The following is a 19,308-nucleotide window of genomic DNA, read 5'->3' on the forward strand; positions in this document are numbered from 1 at the left end:
CCATGCACCGCTTGTTGTAAATGTTCTGGAGAGTGGGAAGCCCCCCTCCAATTGTGCCTTCGGCTGAACGGGCCACTCTCTGTAGTCTGCTACGGTCTTTTGCGATGCTATTCCCAAACCAGGAGGTGATATTGCCAGTCAGGATGCTCTCTATTGTACATGAGTAGAAGTTCTTAAGGATCTTCTGACTGACTTGGAACTTAATTAGGCGCCTGAGGAAGTAGAGGCGTTGCCGTGCCTTCTTCACAACACTGTCAATGTGTGTGGTCCATGTCAAGTCCTCGGTTATGTGGACTCCGAGGTACTTAAAACTGTTCACTGTTCAGTTTGCGTAATTGTGATGGGCGGACATTACAAGTGGTAAGCATATAATGTGAATAGAATAGATATATGTAGTAAGCATATTATGTGAATAGAATAGAAGTACTTAACCCAGCAATGAACTCTCAGTCACCTGCTCTGCTCCATAGTGAAGTTTGCGGACGACACAGTGGTGGTGGGGCTGATCTCGGACAACGATGAGAAGGCCTACCGGGAGGAGGTTGAGGTACTGGAACGCTGGTGCCAGGACAACAGCCTGCTCCTGAACATTGGTAAAACCAAGGAGCTGATCGTGGATTTTAGGAGGAGACAGCAGGAGACACACACACACACCACTGAGGATAAACGGGGCTACCGTGGACAGGGTGAGCAGCTTCAAGTACCTGGGGGTCCACATCTCAGAGGACCTGACATGGACAACACACATAGACTCAGTCGTAAGAAAGGCGAAGCAGCGACTCTACCACCTGAGACAGTTAAGGAAGTTCAGAGTATCTGGGAAGATACTCCAGTCCTTCTACTCCGGAGCTGTAGAGAGCATCTTGATTGGAAACATCACTGCCTGGTATGGCAACAGCACGGCACAGGACGCTCAGCCGAGCGTACCACGGGTATTGCACTACCAACCCTGCAGGTCCTATACAACAAGAGGTGCAAATCCAGAGCCTGCAGGATAATGAAAGACCCTCACCACCCCAACAACAGCCTGTTCACGCTGCTGCGGTCAGGCAAACGCCTGCGAGCACTAGTAACGAGGACAGAGAGACTTAGGCTCAGCTTCTTCCCCCAGGCCATCAGAGCCTTGAACACTGAACTCTCCACGCACAAGCACACATGAGCACACACACAACACACACACTGTACACGCTCACACACTAGCAGCCACTTTAACATGAGCACAAACTCACTCATGCTGCTCACGCTCACACTATGGACACTTTACAGAAGGAAAGATCACTTTAAGAATAGTATAGCTTGAGATCGTATAATATAGCATTGTATAGCAGTGTACATAAAGACCCAATGCCTCATCCGTAGCTAACAGTGTACTGCACTGCCACAGGACCTAGCATGTCCTACCATGCTCTGTAAATAGCTCATGTACAGATACCGATATGCCTACTTTGTTTACTTGTTTATTGCACTATGCCGCTCTATTGGTTGGACTCTTATTATTATTACTTGTACTATTGCACATCGTTGCGGGCGAGACCCCCCCGCATTTCACTGTATACCTGTATGCCGTGACAAATAAAACTCTTGTATCTTGTATCTTGGTCAAATAGTCAACGATCCCCCCCACCCAGCACACCACTTATTCCAGCGCATACTCTCAATTCGCTACAGGTCCATTTCAACCAGACACACGCTTCACAAACAGCTTTTTCCCCACAGCAGTCCAAACACTAACCACCCTGCCCCCCCCCCCCCCCCCCCCCCCATTGCACAGACGGGCAAGCATCCAAACTGAAGTGAACATGAACTGAATTGAACTGACACTAACTGACACTTGTTATATGTGACTGTCCTCCTGTATGTATTTATGTATTTATTGTGGGGATTGGGAGGTGGGAGGGGGGGCGTTTGATGTTCCATGTTGATGTCCCAGTGCTTAAATAACATGCTGTACCACAAACGATTACCACCAACCATAGTTGTGTGGCATTAAAGTATCTTGTATCTCTCTCTCTCTCTCGCTCGCTCGCTCTCGCTCTCTCTCGCTCTCTCTCTCTCCCCTTCTCCCCCCTCTCTCTCGTATACAGTAGCTGACTACCTGGTATTGAGTATTTGTGTCCCCGGGGACATGTATTGATGTAGCACTTGATACGCCTCGAGATTAAGTGAGAGAGAGAGTGAGTGGTCTGGCACTTGTGATGGGCACAGACACTTATTTTGCTTGGAAGAATTGATGTCGCTGAAGCAATGCCATCAGTAAATCCTATTTTTGGTGAGTGGTAGATATAGTAGTAAGCTTTACCACGTAATGTCATCTGTCTCAGTTTTCTCTGTCATGCTCTTCCTTCCATCTCTCTTGTTCATCTATCTATCTATCTATCTATCTATCTATCTATCTATCTATCTATCTATCTATCTATCTATCTATCTATCTATCTATCTATCTATCTATCTATCTATGTCTATCTATGTCTATCTGTCTGTCTCTCTTTCTCTCTTTCTCTGTCTCTCTTTCTCTGTCTCTCTCTCCAGGTGGTACTGGAAGGTATACGGGGCCCAGGCATAGAGGGCGACATTGCTATTGATGATGTCACCCTGGAGGAAGGGGAGTGTCGAAACCCACCACCCAGTGAGTAGCAAAACACTACCATCCCACCAGCTCTCTTCTCTCCATGGCTATGTATGCAGGATTTTCTTGTTCCCGTAGCGACAAGTGAAGGAGAGTGAATGTGTGTGTGTGTGTGTGTGTGTGTGTGTGTGTGTGTGTGTGTGTGTGTGTGTGTGTGTGTGTGTGTGTGTGTGTGTGTGTGTGTGTGTGTGTGTGTGTGTGTGTGTGTGTGTGTGTGTGTGTGTGTGTGTGCGCGCGCGCAGTGCGTGCGTGCGTGCGTATGTATGTATGTCCACTGCCCATGCAACCCACCTGAAGGCTGTCTCAGGTATTTTATCTTGCCACTGGAATACAGTGGGTGTGGCCAAGTTTGTGGGGGAAGGAGATGCCCGCCCCTGAATAGGACTGAACAGCCCTATTCAGATTCTGCACTGTATACCTTTCATAGTAATAAGAATACGAAGCCCAAAGTGCTTCACAGCAGTAAAATAGACACAAAATGAGAATAAAATAGACTAAAAGAGAATAAAAGCAATGCAGGTAATAACATCTTCCCCGTTAGATGGTCATAAAATATTTTACTTTGAAGTTACTTTATTTCTTTTGTCCGTTTTGGTTGATTATCCTGTCATCCTCCATGATGAGCTGACCGCAATGCGGTCCACGTTTAGCCACAGACTTATTCCCCCCCCCCCCCCCCCCCCCCCCCCCCTGACATACCACAAAGCGCTTCGGGCAGTCCTTTGTGCCGGTGGCAATCAGGCTCCACAACCAGGCAGGGCCAGGACGGGCCAACTGCCGTCGACTGGAGGAGCTCGGTTGTGGACTGTAACAATTAATTTAATTATTTAACATCATGATTTGACTTGTTTCTTTTTTTTCACCACTTTTAGCTCTATTTTAGCCCTATTTTAGCTATTTTTATCCCTATGTATTTGTCCATCTTGTTTTTAACACATACTAATAAGTGTATGTTATGTAACTATCTTTACTGTTTTTAAATTGCTGTTATGCTGTAAAGGACATCTGAATCTCCCCTCGGGGATAAATAAAGGTTTTCAATTCAATTCATTCATTCCATTGTATATTACCCTGTTTTTTTAGTTTTTGTATTTCTTGTATATTGTTAATCCTGGCTTACAATTATCCACAATATTTTGTGCTGCACTTGTGTTCATCAACTCAATAGGGCAGGATAGATCTGATCCTCCCTTTAGGCTATATGACCCTTTTTTATCCCCTTAAGCCTGAAGGGCTCGATACAGGGCCTAGATTCATATCACACCATAAATCGATCAATACAGAATGTATTAATTAATGTTGCGTTTCTTTTTCAAATGTAGCCAAGAGTAAAGACGCTAACCCTGTCAAAACATTCTTTTTGGGTTCATATCATATCTGAACGTTAAAATAGAACATAGTTTGTTTCTTTACTTTTCTGTGAACAGCTATTTACATTACAAAATGGAATTTTGGACATTTGGCCTGATCCATAGATGCGTGAATTGGCAATAATAAGGTCATTTATAGGCCTGATAGTCTATATTCTATATTCATATTTCAAATTGCATGTGTCCGGATGGCAAAATTCACTACTATATCTACAAAAAACCCTGTAAATAAGATAAGATAAGATAAGATAATCCTTTATTGATCCCCTAGGGGAAATGCAGGTGTCAGAGCAGCATGGGGGGGGGGGGGTACAGGGTGGGGGATGCATAGATTCACAGTACAGTACAATATAGTAATATAAAATATAATAATAATAAAGTACTATAAAAAGTAATAAATAAAGTAATATAAATATAAAATAGTAATATAAAAAGTACAAACACAAGATAGACCAGTGTTATGAGTTAAATAATCTGCCCTTTATTAATTAGCTTTGATCTTTTGTACACTTGATCAGAAGGTGCTGAATGAGCTCAATATTTCACGTCTGGTCAATGTTAGCATGGTGTTATTCAACGTCAAAGAAATTCAATAAGAATTTGATATTCTCCATTGATTCATTACAATTGAGTTGACTCAAGCCTAGTAACAGACACAATATGAGATCCATAGATGTCCCTAGATACCAAGAACATGCAAATGGACCTTGTAGAAGTGGAGCAATCTTCCATTTATTTAGGTAGGTATTTTTAGGCGAATTCTCTGAAAATATGGCTAGGGCTTAAGAGGTTAAAGACTAACTTAAAAATATATTCCTCATATTCGTCCCGGACCCTGATATTGTGAATGTCTTATCTGCCAAGGTCACAACCACACAAATCATTTCAGCTGTTTTGTCTTTTGGATCTCAAATACAAGGGGAAGGTTCTAGAAAAGGTTGCCTGTTTCTCTCACACCATCCCCATTCTGCTGTCAAAAAAACTATAAATCAAAACCTTTGATGACTATGAACCTGGCTAACCTAGAATGTCTGCACCCTCCTCAATGATCAAGATAGACCCCACAGACAGATTGCCTTCATTGCACACAAGCTCAATAGGTACAATATACAGTAGATATTACTGTACTTACGCCTCTTTTTCCACTGCATGGTACCTACTTGACTCTACCCTACTCTACTCTACTCGCTTTAGGTACCTGGTACTTCGTTCCTTTTCCACTGCAGGTACTAAGTACTCAGTTTGTCTCTGTGTGGGGAGGCGGGGCCGCTGGTGTACAGCATGAGAGCTCCAGCATAGCTATGTCCGTGAGGGCTTGGAGCAAGCCAGAGTAAAACACAGTTTTCAATCAATCAATCAATAACAACATTAACCAGACTCTCGTTGTGTCTATTCTGCTAACGCTAACGTTACCTCTCATTGTGTCTATTCTACAAGCTTTAACGTTACCTAGGCTCGTGTCTATCTGCTAACGTTAACATTAGCATTAGGCTAACAACAAGCTTTAACGTTACCTCTCACGTCTATCTGCTAACGTTAGCATTAGGTAATAACCGGTTTAAAATGGATGGTGATTACCTCACGTTGTGTCTATTCTACTAGCATTAACGTTACTAGTACAAACAATCAATAGCGAGTTATATTGATCACGCTATGTACGATAGCCATGCTAAAATGCTAGCACATTAGCACCTAAGCTAACAACAAGCTTAACACTATGGCGTCCGTTCACGAGTATATACGTGTTTCGATTCCATGCATTGTGGTCCAGAGCCACGAGTATACTCGTGACGAGTTGTTATTGTTTTATTCCATATTTATAACGCTTATTAGGTACCCGATCCACTAGCAGGATCTTTCCACATATTTGATTTTCGAAACATGCAGTACCGGCCAGATCCGCTTAGGGGCGCCATCGCTCCACTGCAGTATCATTGATGGGATAAAAAAAAATGCTTTTACAGTCCTGTGGGCGGATCATAGATCCTTGATTCCAAAAGAAGACCCTCCATCTTGGATCAGCTTGCCGAATGTTTTTTTCAGCATGGAATAATGGGATTTATGATTAGCCAATGTGCATATCGATCTACCAGAATCCGATGACTGGTGAGGAAATGCTGCCGGCGATCACATGGCCTGACGGTAGGATAATATTACCCCAAATTACAGCTGGATTGGACATTGTTTTATAACCTAACGTGATAGACTACTGACATTGGCTACCGGAACGCACACTCTATTGCTAATCAATAATACTGATCGGCGTTCCCCGCCGCCCCCATTTCATCCATAGATGCTCTGTAATAGTCCGGATGCTACGCAGTTTGTTTTATTTCATTCGTATATATACAGCAGAAATGGCGTTTGATATAACGGCTCCAACGTTTAGGCTTTTTTTGCAGCCTCCTGCAGAAAAGCCTAGACGAAAAGCGTGATATACCTTATATTCACGACGCTATAAAATGACAACCAAACGATGGATTTTTATTTTCTTTAAGCCATTATGAAGGCACGGTTTATGCACTCAAGTGACAATGAGAATGGACAGATAGCAATACTATAAATGATATATAAAGCTCTTAGAAAGTACATTGGTTTGTTTACAATCCTCTGTCCTCTGAGGCCTAAATCGCCACGGGGCTCCGGACGCCATAGTGTTAACAAATCAGCGATCTTTTTGTGAGACTAAACTCTCGGCTCGGTGGCAAATTGTGTTGATGTCGGTTTTGTTTCATCAATAAATGAGGCAGAATACACAGTGACTGTATCCTTTTTTGTTTATTGCACTTGTTCCTGCTGCAAACAAATAATTAATCCTAAGCGAGCCATTAAAGATGGCGGCTTTCTGTTTTTGTGCAGACGCTCCAACGAGTGATGCGTCTCTCTTCTTACCAATCAGTGGTCTGCAGTGTTTCACGTGACTTTTCTGGTACCAGTTCTACTCGCTTGGAACCTCGACAGAGCAGGGACTAAAAAAGTACCCAAAAAGTACCTGGTACCAGGTACTTTAATAATGGAAAACCGAAAATGCAGAGTAGAGTAGAGTCGAGTAGGTACCATGCAGTGGAAAAGGGGCAGTCCCAGGTCCTCTGACGAAGACTTACTGACAGAGGTGAACGTTACATATTCTTCCGGAAGGCCCCATGGAGTAGGCTTCGCTGTAAAAAGCAAGTTACTCCACAAGGCACCAGTGGCATATCCCCCTGGTGGAAGGCCGCTTTGCTGCTCTACTAAGCGCCTATGCCCCCACCTTGGATGCAGATAATAACACCAGACGTATTTTTTAAAATTTTGTATCCACTTTTTCTCCTTTTTCAATTTGTTCTCCCATCCCAATTCCAATGTGCCAATTCTTCCCTCCCCTCGCATATGCCCCCCACTGGCCGGTTGTAGGGAGGATAGAAGCGCAGACAGCCGGAGTCAAACCCGGTGTCTCTTGCGTTGGTGACGAGCGCAATGTCCGCTGCGCCACCCAGTCGCCCACCACCAAAGACATATTCTATGAGTCCCTTGATGCAGCTCTATCCAGAATCCCTCATCATCCCAACTGTGGCAAGATATATGATATATGGATTAGGCTTTATAGTCATCTACAGTGGCATTATCGCAAACAACGATGGTTACTGGCAGAATCATTCGTCATAACACAAGGAAGCTATGTCGTCTTAGCACTTAAGGCATGGACTTCCATAAGTGTGTACAGGAAAGGGGCATCACTCCACTCCTCTGATCTCCTGATAGCTGTAAACATTCTTTAACTAGTTCAGCGCCAGAGGTCGCTGTGGGCGTATGGCCGTGTGTGCCAGCGCTGTAATGAATGGGGATACATGCCAGTGTTTGCAGTGCTAAAACTATATTAGATATTATAGCTATGGATCTAATAATATAGTCGATTGTCATTGAGTTTCTTCCGGTCAAGATGCAAAAAACAGAAAAACATTTCATCCATACATTCCCGTTTTATACCGTGGTGAATATGAGTATAGTTTTAGAGTAATTCTGTGTAATCCCAGGAAACGCCACTAAACAGCACTTAGTGAATGTCACTTTCGTCACCAACGGCATAGATGCTCTGTAATAGTCCGGATGCTACGCAGTTTGTTTTATTTCATTCGTATATATACAGTAACGTTACAGGACACACACGGATCACAATGAAGGCATGCTCGGATCAACGCGAGATTGATACTACCTTGACTAGGATGTACTGCAAAAAGAATATTCCAATTATCTGATCGCCATTCCAAGTATTGATGTCGATCGTGATGCCAAGATAATCCACCAAAGCACATGAACCGGCGGTGCTCGAGTCTCCCCAATCCATGTGTTATAAACGTTACTCATGCCCGAGAAGGAAAACCTGGACCGGACTTCTTAGATCGACACACAGCCCAAGCCAGATGGTTTCCAAGTGTAGCAGGGTGGATTATCCCTGCTTTGTGGGAACGGTTGCTGGCAGTCACAAGGTAGCTGGACGCAGTAGAGCTCCGTCTGACTGCACCCTCGTCTTTGGGCCTGGAGCGTCAAACTGGGGCCCGGTAGTGGGAGTGAATGGGGCCCGGGATTTACCAACCTGGTTTGGTACTCTGGTCCTCCTCGCCTCTCCGGGGCGGTCAGCAGTACTCCCCAACTCGCTCTCACTTCCCTCAATACCTCCGTTAACCCTCCCACACCTAGTGACTGATATGCATAAATAGATTCATTCCTCCCGCAAGCAGTACCCTCCCTCGACGACCACTAGATACCTTAATGACTGGAAGGAGAAAGGGTTAAATAATAATAATATTACCCGCATCAAAAAGGGTTAGGGTTAGACTCAATAATGGACATGCACACACACAATTCCCGTCTTAGTTCGTTTAGTGTTACTTATACTGGACAGTGACAAGTATTACTGGCAGTGAGTCAAATGGCATATACTATCATTATTCCTAATTACTAATAATTATAATAATAACATATATAACACTTATACAATAATACCTTCCTCTAAGGCTTTACATATTACGGCAGCATTAATGTACCCCAGGAAGAAACAGGTTTAACGAGACGGGAAATTAAGAGGCATGACCATACACGTTATCACACTCAAAGGAAATGAAAAGGTGGGCCCACTTTACCTAACAAAAGTCCTAAACTAATGCCGGCATGTAATGTTTATGGGGTACCCCTATGAACTGTGGTTAGCAACCATTAGCTTCGCCCGTAGGCCGCGACACACTGTGTACTGTGCAATAGGATCCTGAGCACCGAAGCGCCAATGTACTCAACCAAGATGGCGGCCTCGCCGCACCACCACTGTCCGGGTGGTAAGATGGCGTCGAACGCTCTCGTCACAGGAGCTAGCAAGCGGTGTGGGGCAGAGGGAGCAGTAGCGGGCTGAAGGCGCGTGCTGGGTGATGGCGACTTCTGCTGGACGGGACGAACTCCCGTGCTGGGCTGACGACCGCCGGTGCAGAGCAGATGTAGACCGCCGGTGAAGACAGGCTGCTGCTTGCCGGTGCTGGGTTGACGCGCGATAATAATCTTGAGCCCTACCTTAACTGAAGCTACTCTGTGGGTCCTAGACAGCCCTCCTGTTAGCCGAAACATACAATGACGCAGGGTGCCTCTAACCACCGGTCCTCTTCAAGCCACGCTGGCTGGGCACCTCACTGGAGGGGATAACGTTAACATAAGCCAACTCTTGGCTATACCGCCTTCTTCTAGGATAACTCGTATCACTAGGGTTATTCAGTGGGGACATGCAACACGCTACTACGCTTATATTTCTAGTATAACCCGTAATATATTCAAGTTCAATACGTTCACCCGTGTGGTCCACCACGGGGCTCTTTCAACGACACGACCACCCAGGTCCAAGTCCAAAGTTGAAGAGAGCGGTTCTCCCCACTTCCGTTTCAGTTGACTTGCTTCTCTCTCGTGCACTCCGCCTGCCACCTGCCGCCCCCTGCTGGTACCGCCAACTAGCCCCACAGGAAGAGAACTGGGTGGATTGAATATGATTCAGTTTACTGTTTATAATCCATATTCCAGCCGGTGAGAGAAGGAGAAACTCGTGTCATTGTTCGAGAGAATATCAATGGAAACTAGTTAACATGTCTTTGTGCACAAAGGGGAGATAAAAGGCAAGTCAGCACTTCTGAATAATAGTCGAATATTCAGGGTGCTACACAAGGATGTGCGTTAGGTGGCGGTATTGGACACTTGCGATCTCAGACCCATTCCCAATGATAACATCAGGCTGGATGGATGAATGGAAATAACGATGAAAACGTGACTTTTCTCGGGTTTGGCGCCCAACGTTCGGCTAGTTAACTCGACTTATCTCGGGTCTGGCGTCCAATGTGTTAAACACAGGTTGTAAACAAGCATGGCCACTGCCGTGGCTTTTTTAGATAGCCCGTTTGTGTTGCTATATAACACCTGTGAACCAGAGGCATCAGATTCTACTTAATGCTTCAATTCAATGCCACCGACAGAGGTGTGGTCTTTACTTACTACTTATAACTCTTGTTCTTGTGAACAATGTGCATTAGTTCAAGTTTCAAGTTTCTTTATTAGTTGTCATAGTAAAATACAGAATACTTTTCCATGAAATGCTTTTTTCTGTATGAGCTCCTGGGAGTGTGCTAGATAAAAATAGATAAAAAGTATAAAATAGAAAGTCAAAAGTACGTACACAAAAAGTGTTCAGTCAATATACATATATACAACATACAATACAGAGTAAAAAAGAGTAACAGTGAGTTACAGTACAATACAGTATACAGTACAATGCAGAAATGGGATGAGGTACAACTTAGGGTAAGGTGCAATGAGGTATGAATTGTAGTGAAAATCTCTTTACCAATAAATAAAAAGTGCGGTCCAAATGCTTATTAAAAGCTAAGACTAAGACACCATCCATGGCAAATATCTCTCAACCCTTTTTTTTTTAACAAACATGGAGCCTTACTTCACTGTGCAGCTAACAACCAGCTGTCCAGAGTGGTGTTGGTACATGGATTAACTAAATCACTACCAAAGTCACTACTGTACCTGTCTCCTGCACCATGGTTGTAGAATGCTTCAGAAGAAGACTGTGTTTGAACTTGACAGGATTAAAGGAAGGCAACACAGCAAGACAACACATACCTAATTAGTCGAGGCTTCAGGCAAATGTACAAGTGTCAGTATTCCACAGAAAACAGCTCCAGGTCATCCCAGTTTCCTGTTAAAAGAAAAAAGGTTGTCGTGATAGCAACAGTACTGTAATAACATGACTGAGCACTGTAATTATATTGTGGGAACAGTAAGAAAATACTATAAATTGTTATAATAGTACAGTATAGACTAGGTACGTTTTTTACCTTGACACTTTGGCTGTGAAATTAAATCTACCACCTTCACCAGAGGCACCACAGGTGTTATTGTAATGTGTGCCGTCAGCTTGGTCATATGGCCCCCTTGACAGAAGTGGCAAGTGACTGACAATGACGTCTGCCATTTCCGGACAGTTTCTTCAGAACAGCACTCAAGGTGTGGGGTACTTGGTTAGGCCCACTTGTCCCGGCGTCTGGTACTGCCCCACTTCCAGCAAGAACGCCATGTGACCAAGCTGTCGGCACGTATCACAAGCACCTGTGGTGCTTCTGAGACAAACAATACTAATAAACGTACTAGTTTATAGTACTATGAACCTTTTTCAGTTATAGAGTGAGAATATGGTAAGCAGGACCCGCCACCCTTGACAAGGTGGTAAGTGCACAGGGGGATTTTCTTCTCTCACAGTGGAAGGTAGGATTTAAATCAAGCAAGCAGCAACACAGACTGGAAGGGCCGCCCGTGCCTCACTGCATATCAAAACGTACTCATCCTTGTCACCGAGCAATTCAGACGTATCGTCGCCTCGTTCCCCTTGAAAATATGATGTGCGGGGGGTAAATGATTCATGATTTCTTTTGAGGAGGAACGTACAAAGCTGTTGATTGAATTCGTAAAAAAAGATTTTTTTTAAAAGAGACACGAAAACAACAATAGCAGCCAAGTAGGGAAATAATTGCATGTGAACCATAATTACAGAATCGGAAATTAAATGGTGACACAACAAGATATAATGGCCTACTATTGCATACTTGTTCTATGCAAAGTGAATACATATAATGTAGTACATTTGGAATTGGATTTAGCTTCCAGAATATATTTGGAATCCATTATGATTCAAAGCTACACAATTGCTTCATTTGTAGTTAAGGAGTAGTCATCCTGGTCAGGACAGAGTAGTGATATGAATTATGCAATTCAATCTTGCATGATGAATCTCACATGACGCTGCAGTACATGTGGCCATGGAAACGGCACCATACAGGTAGAGTAGTCCCATAAGATGAGAGAGGTGACTTTTGGCTAGCTCATGCTTAACACATTAAGTGCCAACGACGATAAATCTCGTTGTTGGCCGCCATGCGTTGAGTGCCAACAATGACAAATCTCGTTATTTAATCGTTACTTCTTTTATTAGCGATATCCATTCATTTTTCATCAATCCAGCCTCACATTATCATTGGGACTGTCTCTGAGCTCGAAAAGGGCAAATACCGCCCCCTATCATCTCCCGGATGGTATTGCACCCATTGGAATGGACTCAATGAAAATGCATGTGAAAAGAAAACTCCGGATTCCACATTTTACTTCTCAGGCATGTAACCCGAGACTATTGCATTCATTGGGGCAACCTGTTTCGAGGTCTAATGTTGGATCGATAAACGCGATCGATATTTGGAATGGCGATCAGGAATTGGAATAATCTTTTTGCAGAACATCTAAGGTAAGGAATCTATTTTAGCAGTTTTGGGGTAATCAGATGTTTTTTTCACATATTTCCCAACGTGTCTGTGTGTGGCTGTGTGCGTGTATGACGTTAGCGCTGACCAGGTCATAGATAATCGATTTCTCAGCCCGCTTCTCTAGCGTGCATAAGTACACATATACTATCGATAATCTAGCGTTTATTTGAAAACGATTCATATATCAGCCGGAAAATGACAACATGTTGTGTGTATTCCAGTAAAGGGCGATTCCTGCAGAATATTTATTTTTTTCTAGAAATGTTCAAAACTATACTCGTATTCAAAACTGTATAAAACGGAAATGTACCAATAAAAAAACAATCCGTTTTGTACATGTTGACTGCTGGCAATCAAAGTGTTAAGAATGGGTTAGCAGCTGTTTGTAGGTTAGTGCCAGAGATGCTCACAAGCCATTTTTATGTCCAAGTCAAGTCTCACATTTTTGAGCTGGAGTCCAAGTCAAGTCTCAGGTATCTGGTCATGAGTCGGTTGAGAGAGTGAACAGTTTTAAGTACCTCGGAGTCCACATATCCGAGGACTTAACATGGACCACACACATTGACAGTGTTATCAAGAAGGCACGACAACACCTCTACTTCCTTAGGCGTCTAAGGAAGTTCAAAATGAGTCAGAAGATCCTCAAGAACTTCTACTCATGCACAATAGAGAGCATCCTGACTGGCAATATCACCTCCTGGTTTGGGAATAGCACTGCACAGGACCGTAGCAGACTACAGAGAGTGGCCCGTTCGCCTGATATCTTTTTCTAACGGAGTTGTGTTTCCGCGGTCGGTTTGTGCGATCTGATTGGCCCGCAGTTGCACTTCCGCGTTTGGTTGCGCGATTTGGTTAAAGTTAGGGTTAAGGTTAGGGTTAGGGTTAGTTGGTTAAGGTTAAGGTTAAGGTTAGGGTTAGTTGGTTAAGGTTAGGGTTAAGGTTAGGGTTAGTTGGTTAAGGTTAGGGTTAAGGTTAGGGTAACAGCCTGCTGGCGCGATTGTTAGAAGTAACGCGATTGGTGCTGAGATAAACGTCAGTGGCCAATCAGATCGCGCAAACCGACCGCGGAAACACAACTCCGTTAGCATACGAATAGATGCGGCCCGTTCAGCCGAACGCACAATTGGAGGGGGGCTTCCCACTCTCCAAGACATTTACAACAAGCGCTGCATGGGTAAGGCTAAGAGAATAATCAAAGACCCCAGCCACCCAAACAACTGCCTCTTTGAACTCCTGCGGTCAGGCAAGCGATACCGGAGTCTCATGGCAAGCACAGAGAGACTCAGAAGGAGCTTCTATCCCCAGGCCATCAGGATGCTCAATGAACAATGAACAATAACAGACCATCAAATACACCCACAACACACACATCCACATGCACACACTCACTTTAAATAAACAACACACTGTAGCACCCACTTTAGCCACTAACACACTTTATATTTATTGGCATCAATCTCATGCACCTCATTGCACATCACCACCACAAGGTGGCACCACAAGCTAAGCTATACCTCACCATTTCTACACTGTACTGTATCTGCATTGTATAGACTGTACATATACTGTATATATGTATATTGAAATTTTTTGTTTTGTTTACACTTGTTTACGTACATGACTTTATATTTTATACTTATATTATACTATTTTACACTATCTTTTTTTGTATCCCCTTTTTCTCCTTATTTTCTATTTTTCTCCCATCCCAATTTCGTGTTTCCAATTCTCCCCTCCCCTGTCTTGAACGTTGCTCGACTATGCCCCCCACTGGTCGGTTGTATGGAGGAGAAGCCTTGCATCACGTGTCCCCTCCGGTACACGAGGAGGCAGCCTGTCACATCTTTTCACCTGCCAGCGCGGACTCTCATTGGCGAGGTGTAGCGCATGGGAGGCTCACACTACCCCCGCCATTGCTGTGCAGGCGTCCCCCAACCGACCTGTAGGAGTCGCTGTCCACAACGTCCAATCTACCACCCATCGACTTCCACCCGCTGGCTCTGCCAATTGAGCCAGTATGACGGCCGGCCCAAGCCGGAGGCAATGCTGACACCCGGATTCGATACCGGAGTCTCTTGCATTGGTGACAAGCGTAATCTCCGCTGTGCCACCCAGCCGCCTTATTTTACACTATCTTGTTATTTTATCTAGCACACTCTCAGGAGCAAAACAGAAAGAAGCATTTCATGCAAAAGTATTCTGTATTTCTGTATGATAAAGAAACTTGAACTTGAGAAACTTGAGTCAAGTCTCTTTCTGAATGTGTTTCATCCGATGTGCATCAGGTTAAAAATAACCACTGAGAAACATGGTTATTTTTATGGAATGCACTTTGTTTTGCATGTTGATTATCTCTAATTTATCTATTACCATTTTGGAAATCTGTTAAATACAATTATTGTATATGTTATCTTTTATCTACATGGAGGTATAATAATAATAATAATAATAATAATAATAATAATAATAATAATAATAATAATATAATAATAATAATAATAATAATAATAATAATAATAATAATAATAATAATAATAATAATAATAATAATATCATAGGCTACCATTATTGCCTGTATCTCTTGGTACCTTGATATGGACACACCACTTGCTTTGATATGAAGTGTGCTTCATATATGCCTTCTCCAGTAGAATAGAGGACAGGTCTTGGACACCCCATACAATATGATTATTCTTAAATCATCAATAATCTTTAAATAATCTTTAAATAAATAAATTGTTGCCAATAATACTGGAGCAGCACATTAATGAATGAAGTAGGGTAGCCTACACGTAGAGACCGGTGAGTCACTGGACCAACAGGACTGTGTATCCTCCATATTTGCTCTCTCCCTCATGCTTCTCAAAAATTATTTCCTGAATAAATAACCACATTTGAGTTAGTGAGTGAAAGGTTCAGATTTACCAGCAAAATTCTACTTAGGACATTCACCATAGGGCATAACACCAAAAGGTAATCACTGCTATCTTACATCAAAAGCACAATGAGCACATTTATGTATTTAATTTAGAGCTGGGCATAGATTAAATTTTTTAATCTAGATTAATCTACCTGCAATCCTGGAATTGATCTAGATTAATCTAGATTAAAATGGCTAAAAAAAAAATCTGCCAAATGCATTCAAAATGTGTGTTCTACCCAAATAATGACCAGAGGAGGAGATTTATCCTCTCCTCTTCATCTGAGGAGTCACTAGCTGTTCTATCTCCTTGTTCAACAGCATGAACATGTCTCTTCTTTTTGTAATTTCCAGTGTTTCTTTTAAAACCAGATTTATCGTAATTTTCTGTGCCCTTCCTTTGATGCCAATCAACATTGTTACACTGATATTGACAGCTCTCTCCAGTGTCAAATCACTCTCTGTCATTAGTTTCTTCTGTGCACCTTCATTTCTTAATCCACACACAAACCTGTCTCTCAATGTGTCTTTTAGTGAATCTCTGAATTCACAATGCTGCTGACTGGTTGCTCACACACAGACTGCTGCAGAAGCAGGTTTCTCAACAAATTCAGTGCAAGCTCAGTGTAACGGTTCCATGAATGAAGAGAACACTGAACAGCTACTACAGTCTCAGGTCCACTTCCAAGAGAACACTGAACAGCTACTACAGTCTCAGGTCCACCTCCAAGAGAACACTGAACAGCTGCTACAGTCTCAGGTTCACATCCAAGAGAACACTGAACAGCTAACAGTCTCAGGTCCACCTCCAAGAGAACACTGAGCAGCTACTACAGTCTCAGGTCCACCTCCAAGAGAACACTGAACAGCTACTACAGTCTCAGGTCCACATCCAAGAGAACACTGAGCAGCTACTACAGTCTCAGGTCCACATCCAAGAGAACACTGAACAGCTACTGTCTCAGGTCCACATCCAAGAGAACACTGAACAGCTACGGTCTCAGGTCCACATCCAAGAGAACACTGAACAGCTACTACAGTCTCAGGTCCACATCCAAGAGAACACTGAACAGCTACTACAGTCTCAGGTCCACCTCCAAGAGAACACTGAACAGCTACTACAGTCTCAGGTCCACCTCCAAGAGAACACTGAACAGCTACTACAGTCTCAGGTCCACCTCCAAGAGAACACTGAACAGCTACTACAGTCTCAGGTCCACCTCCAAGAGAACACTGAACAGTTGCTACAGTCTCAGGTCCACCTCCAAGAGAACACTGAACAGCTACTACAGTCTCAGGTCCACCTCCAAGAGAACACTGAACAGCTACTACAGTCGGAGTACAGCTCAATACACACAATTGTTAAGGAGATGCAGACCAGAGAAAGACGTTTGTCTTGTTTACATCAGGGTCTCCCATTTTCATTTCATATTGCTCCACATTGTCATCAAACGGTCCAATATTTCCAATAACCCAAGCCATTTCTGTTGTAAACACTCACGATAGTCCAGTCGATCCTTCCTTTAGTGTGTAAAGTGGATTTCCTCCTCTTGTAGATGTTTTTAAGTGCCGCCTGATTAACGTGAGCTAACATGCTAACATCAGGGTCTCCCATTTTCATTTCATATTGCTCCACATTGTCATCAAACCGTCCAATATTTCCAATAACCCAAGCCATTTCTGTTGTAAACACTCACGATAGTCCAGTCGATCTTTCCTTTAGTGTGTAAAGTGGATTTCCTCCTCTTGTAGATGTTTTCAAGTGCCGCTCGATTAACGTGAGCTAACATGCTAACTCGCTAAGCTAACGTTAATAATGTAAACAAAGCTCTCAACGGACTTCTTCTTTCTTGCATTGCGCAGATTCAGACGTCCTCATCGCCGAATTGTGTTATATCCTGAGGACTTCTTAACCTCACCTGTATAACAATGATTACCGGACCACTAAAGTTACTTTAGTTTAACACATTATTCTGACTACAGCTCCGGTACATACGTGCAATCACTTCCGGGCACCACAGCTGTGAACTACGGCAATTATTTAAGGACAATACAGACCCAACGCTGAGAAAAAGATTAACAGCGTCAATTATATTATCGCGCGATACTAGTCTCGCGTTAACGCAGCACGTTAACGCCGTTAGCGGCCCAGCTCTAATTTAATTATATATAGATTGTAGTCAATCCACTACACAATCTAAATCTGTGATGTCAGAGTGCCTCTCTGTCTACAGTGAGGGAGAGCAGTCAACAAGCTCTCCTGTGTAACCGTGCACACACACACAATGGCTGACAGCTCATTTCGGTCAATGCAGACCGAAATTACCCTGAAAATGTATGGCTGAGCCATTCTCTTACAGGCTAAATGCATGGAATATTACCTTGAAAATGTATGGCTGAGCCATTCTCTTTACAGGCAAAATGCACTCAATATTACTTTGAAAACTAATGGCTGTGCCATTATCTTACATTGTTCACAAGTCCCTAATCCAGAGTCCAAGTCGAGTCTGTGGTCACTTGGGATTTCGCTGGTTAGTAAAGTAAAATATAAAATGTCTATTTAAGTACCGGTATGTATTTTTGAGTGTGTAGGTGACTATGTGGGTGAGAAAAAGTTATTCAATAATCGTTCTCTTTTTTTCCCCTTTAGATCTCAGATCCATGGCCCCGCCCCTGACTGCCCATATATGGCCACTGTGTGTCACCTTGGCGATGACCTTCCTCGGGGGTCAGAGGTGACCCTTCTGTGTGTCGTCTGTCGGAGGCGAAAAGTCAGACCCGACGTCTGTGAGCAAATACCCTCGGCATCCAATCACCAAAGATTCATGCATTCTGAAGGCGGCGAGGGGCCCAACATGGACTAGAGAGGGATGAAAACCAATAAAACTGAAAAAAGGGGGGAGAAAAGTGACACAAGAAGTAATAAAGAAGATGCGCAAATTTTTTTAAGAGACCTCTTTTCCAGAAAAACTAACTCCCCGGCGCAGGACTGTGAACTTGTTCATGAGCACAAAGCCAGGTGGGAGATAAACAAGTCTGGACTTTGTAGAAAAAGAGTTCACGAACTACAAGGGAGAACAATTTGTAAAGCACAAGGACAACTTTGCCAGTTCTGAACATTAAAAGGTTAGTGGAGCTAACCTGGAGCTAACCTTTTTCGACGACTGAAAGGAATTTTACCCAGCTTACAAACACATGAAATCAAAGCTTTCTCTGTGTATCTTTATCTTCATTTCCTTGCATCAGATGCCAATCACCAACACTTAATTGTTCACTCTAGGCCAGCCTCACGTCACACCTTGGCATTTCTTTTATCTGCTTGGTGCTGCACTGTAGGGAAGACACACTCTGGTGACATTTAGTTCCGTTAGCTTAACCACCCCCACTTTTACCCACCCAAGTAGATGCCTACGTATCTTTTAACACTGTGCTCACGAATCCTAAGTGGCCAACTGAAGGTATGATGCCCGACCGATGAGAGTGTGTGTGTGTGTGTGTGTGGGGGGGGGGGGGGGGGGGGGGGGGTTGTGGAGGTGTGATTTGGTATTATAGAGGAGTTCTGAT

General features: G+C 43.4%; 1 protein-coding gene across 1 annotated transcript in view; it reads left to right on the forward strand.

The window, feature by feature from the left end:
* The window catches only part of LOC311228905 (MAM domain-containing glycosylphosphatidylinositol anchor protein 2), a gene marked incomplete at its 5' end in the record, with an annotated part of 580,884 nt that extends 562,387 nt beyond the window's left edge, over positions 1-18,497 (forward strand). The window contains 2 exons of the mRNA XM_084314863.1: positions 2,530-2,626; positions 18,395-18,497. Of these exons, the coding sequence (XP_084170989.1) occupies positions 2,530-2,626; positions 18,395-18,483 (186 nt within the window). The 3' untranslated portion in view covers positions 18,484-18,497. The remainder of the gene's footprint in view (positions 1-2,529; positions 2,627-18,394) is intronic.
* Between the last annotated feature and the right edge of the window lie 811 nt (positions 18,498-19,308).

The sequence above is a fragment of the Notolepis coatsorum genome (genome assembly GCF_963971535.1).
Source record: "Notolepis coatsorum genome assembly, chromosome: 5".
NCBI classification, from domain to species: domain Eukaryota; kingdom Metazoa; phylum Chordata; class Actinopteri; order Aulopiformes; family Paralepididae; genus Notolepis; species Notolepis coatsorum.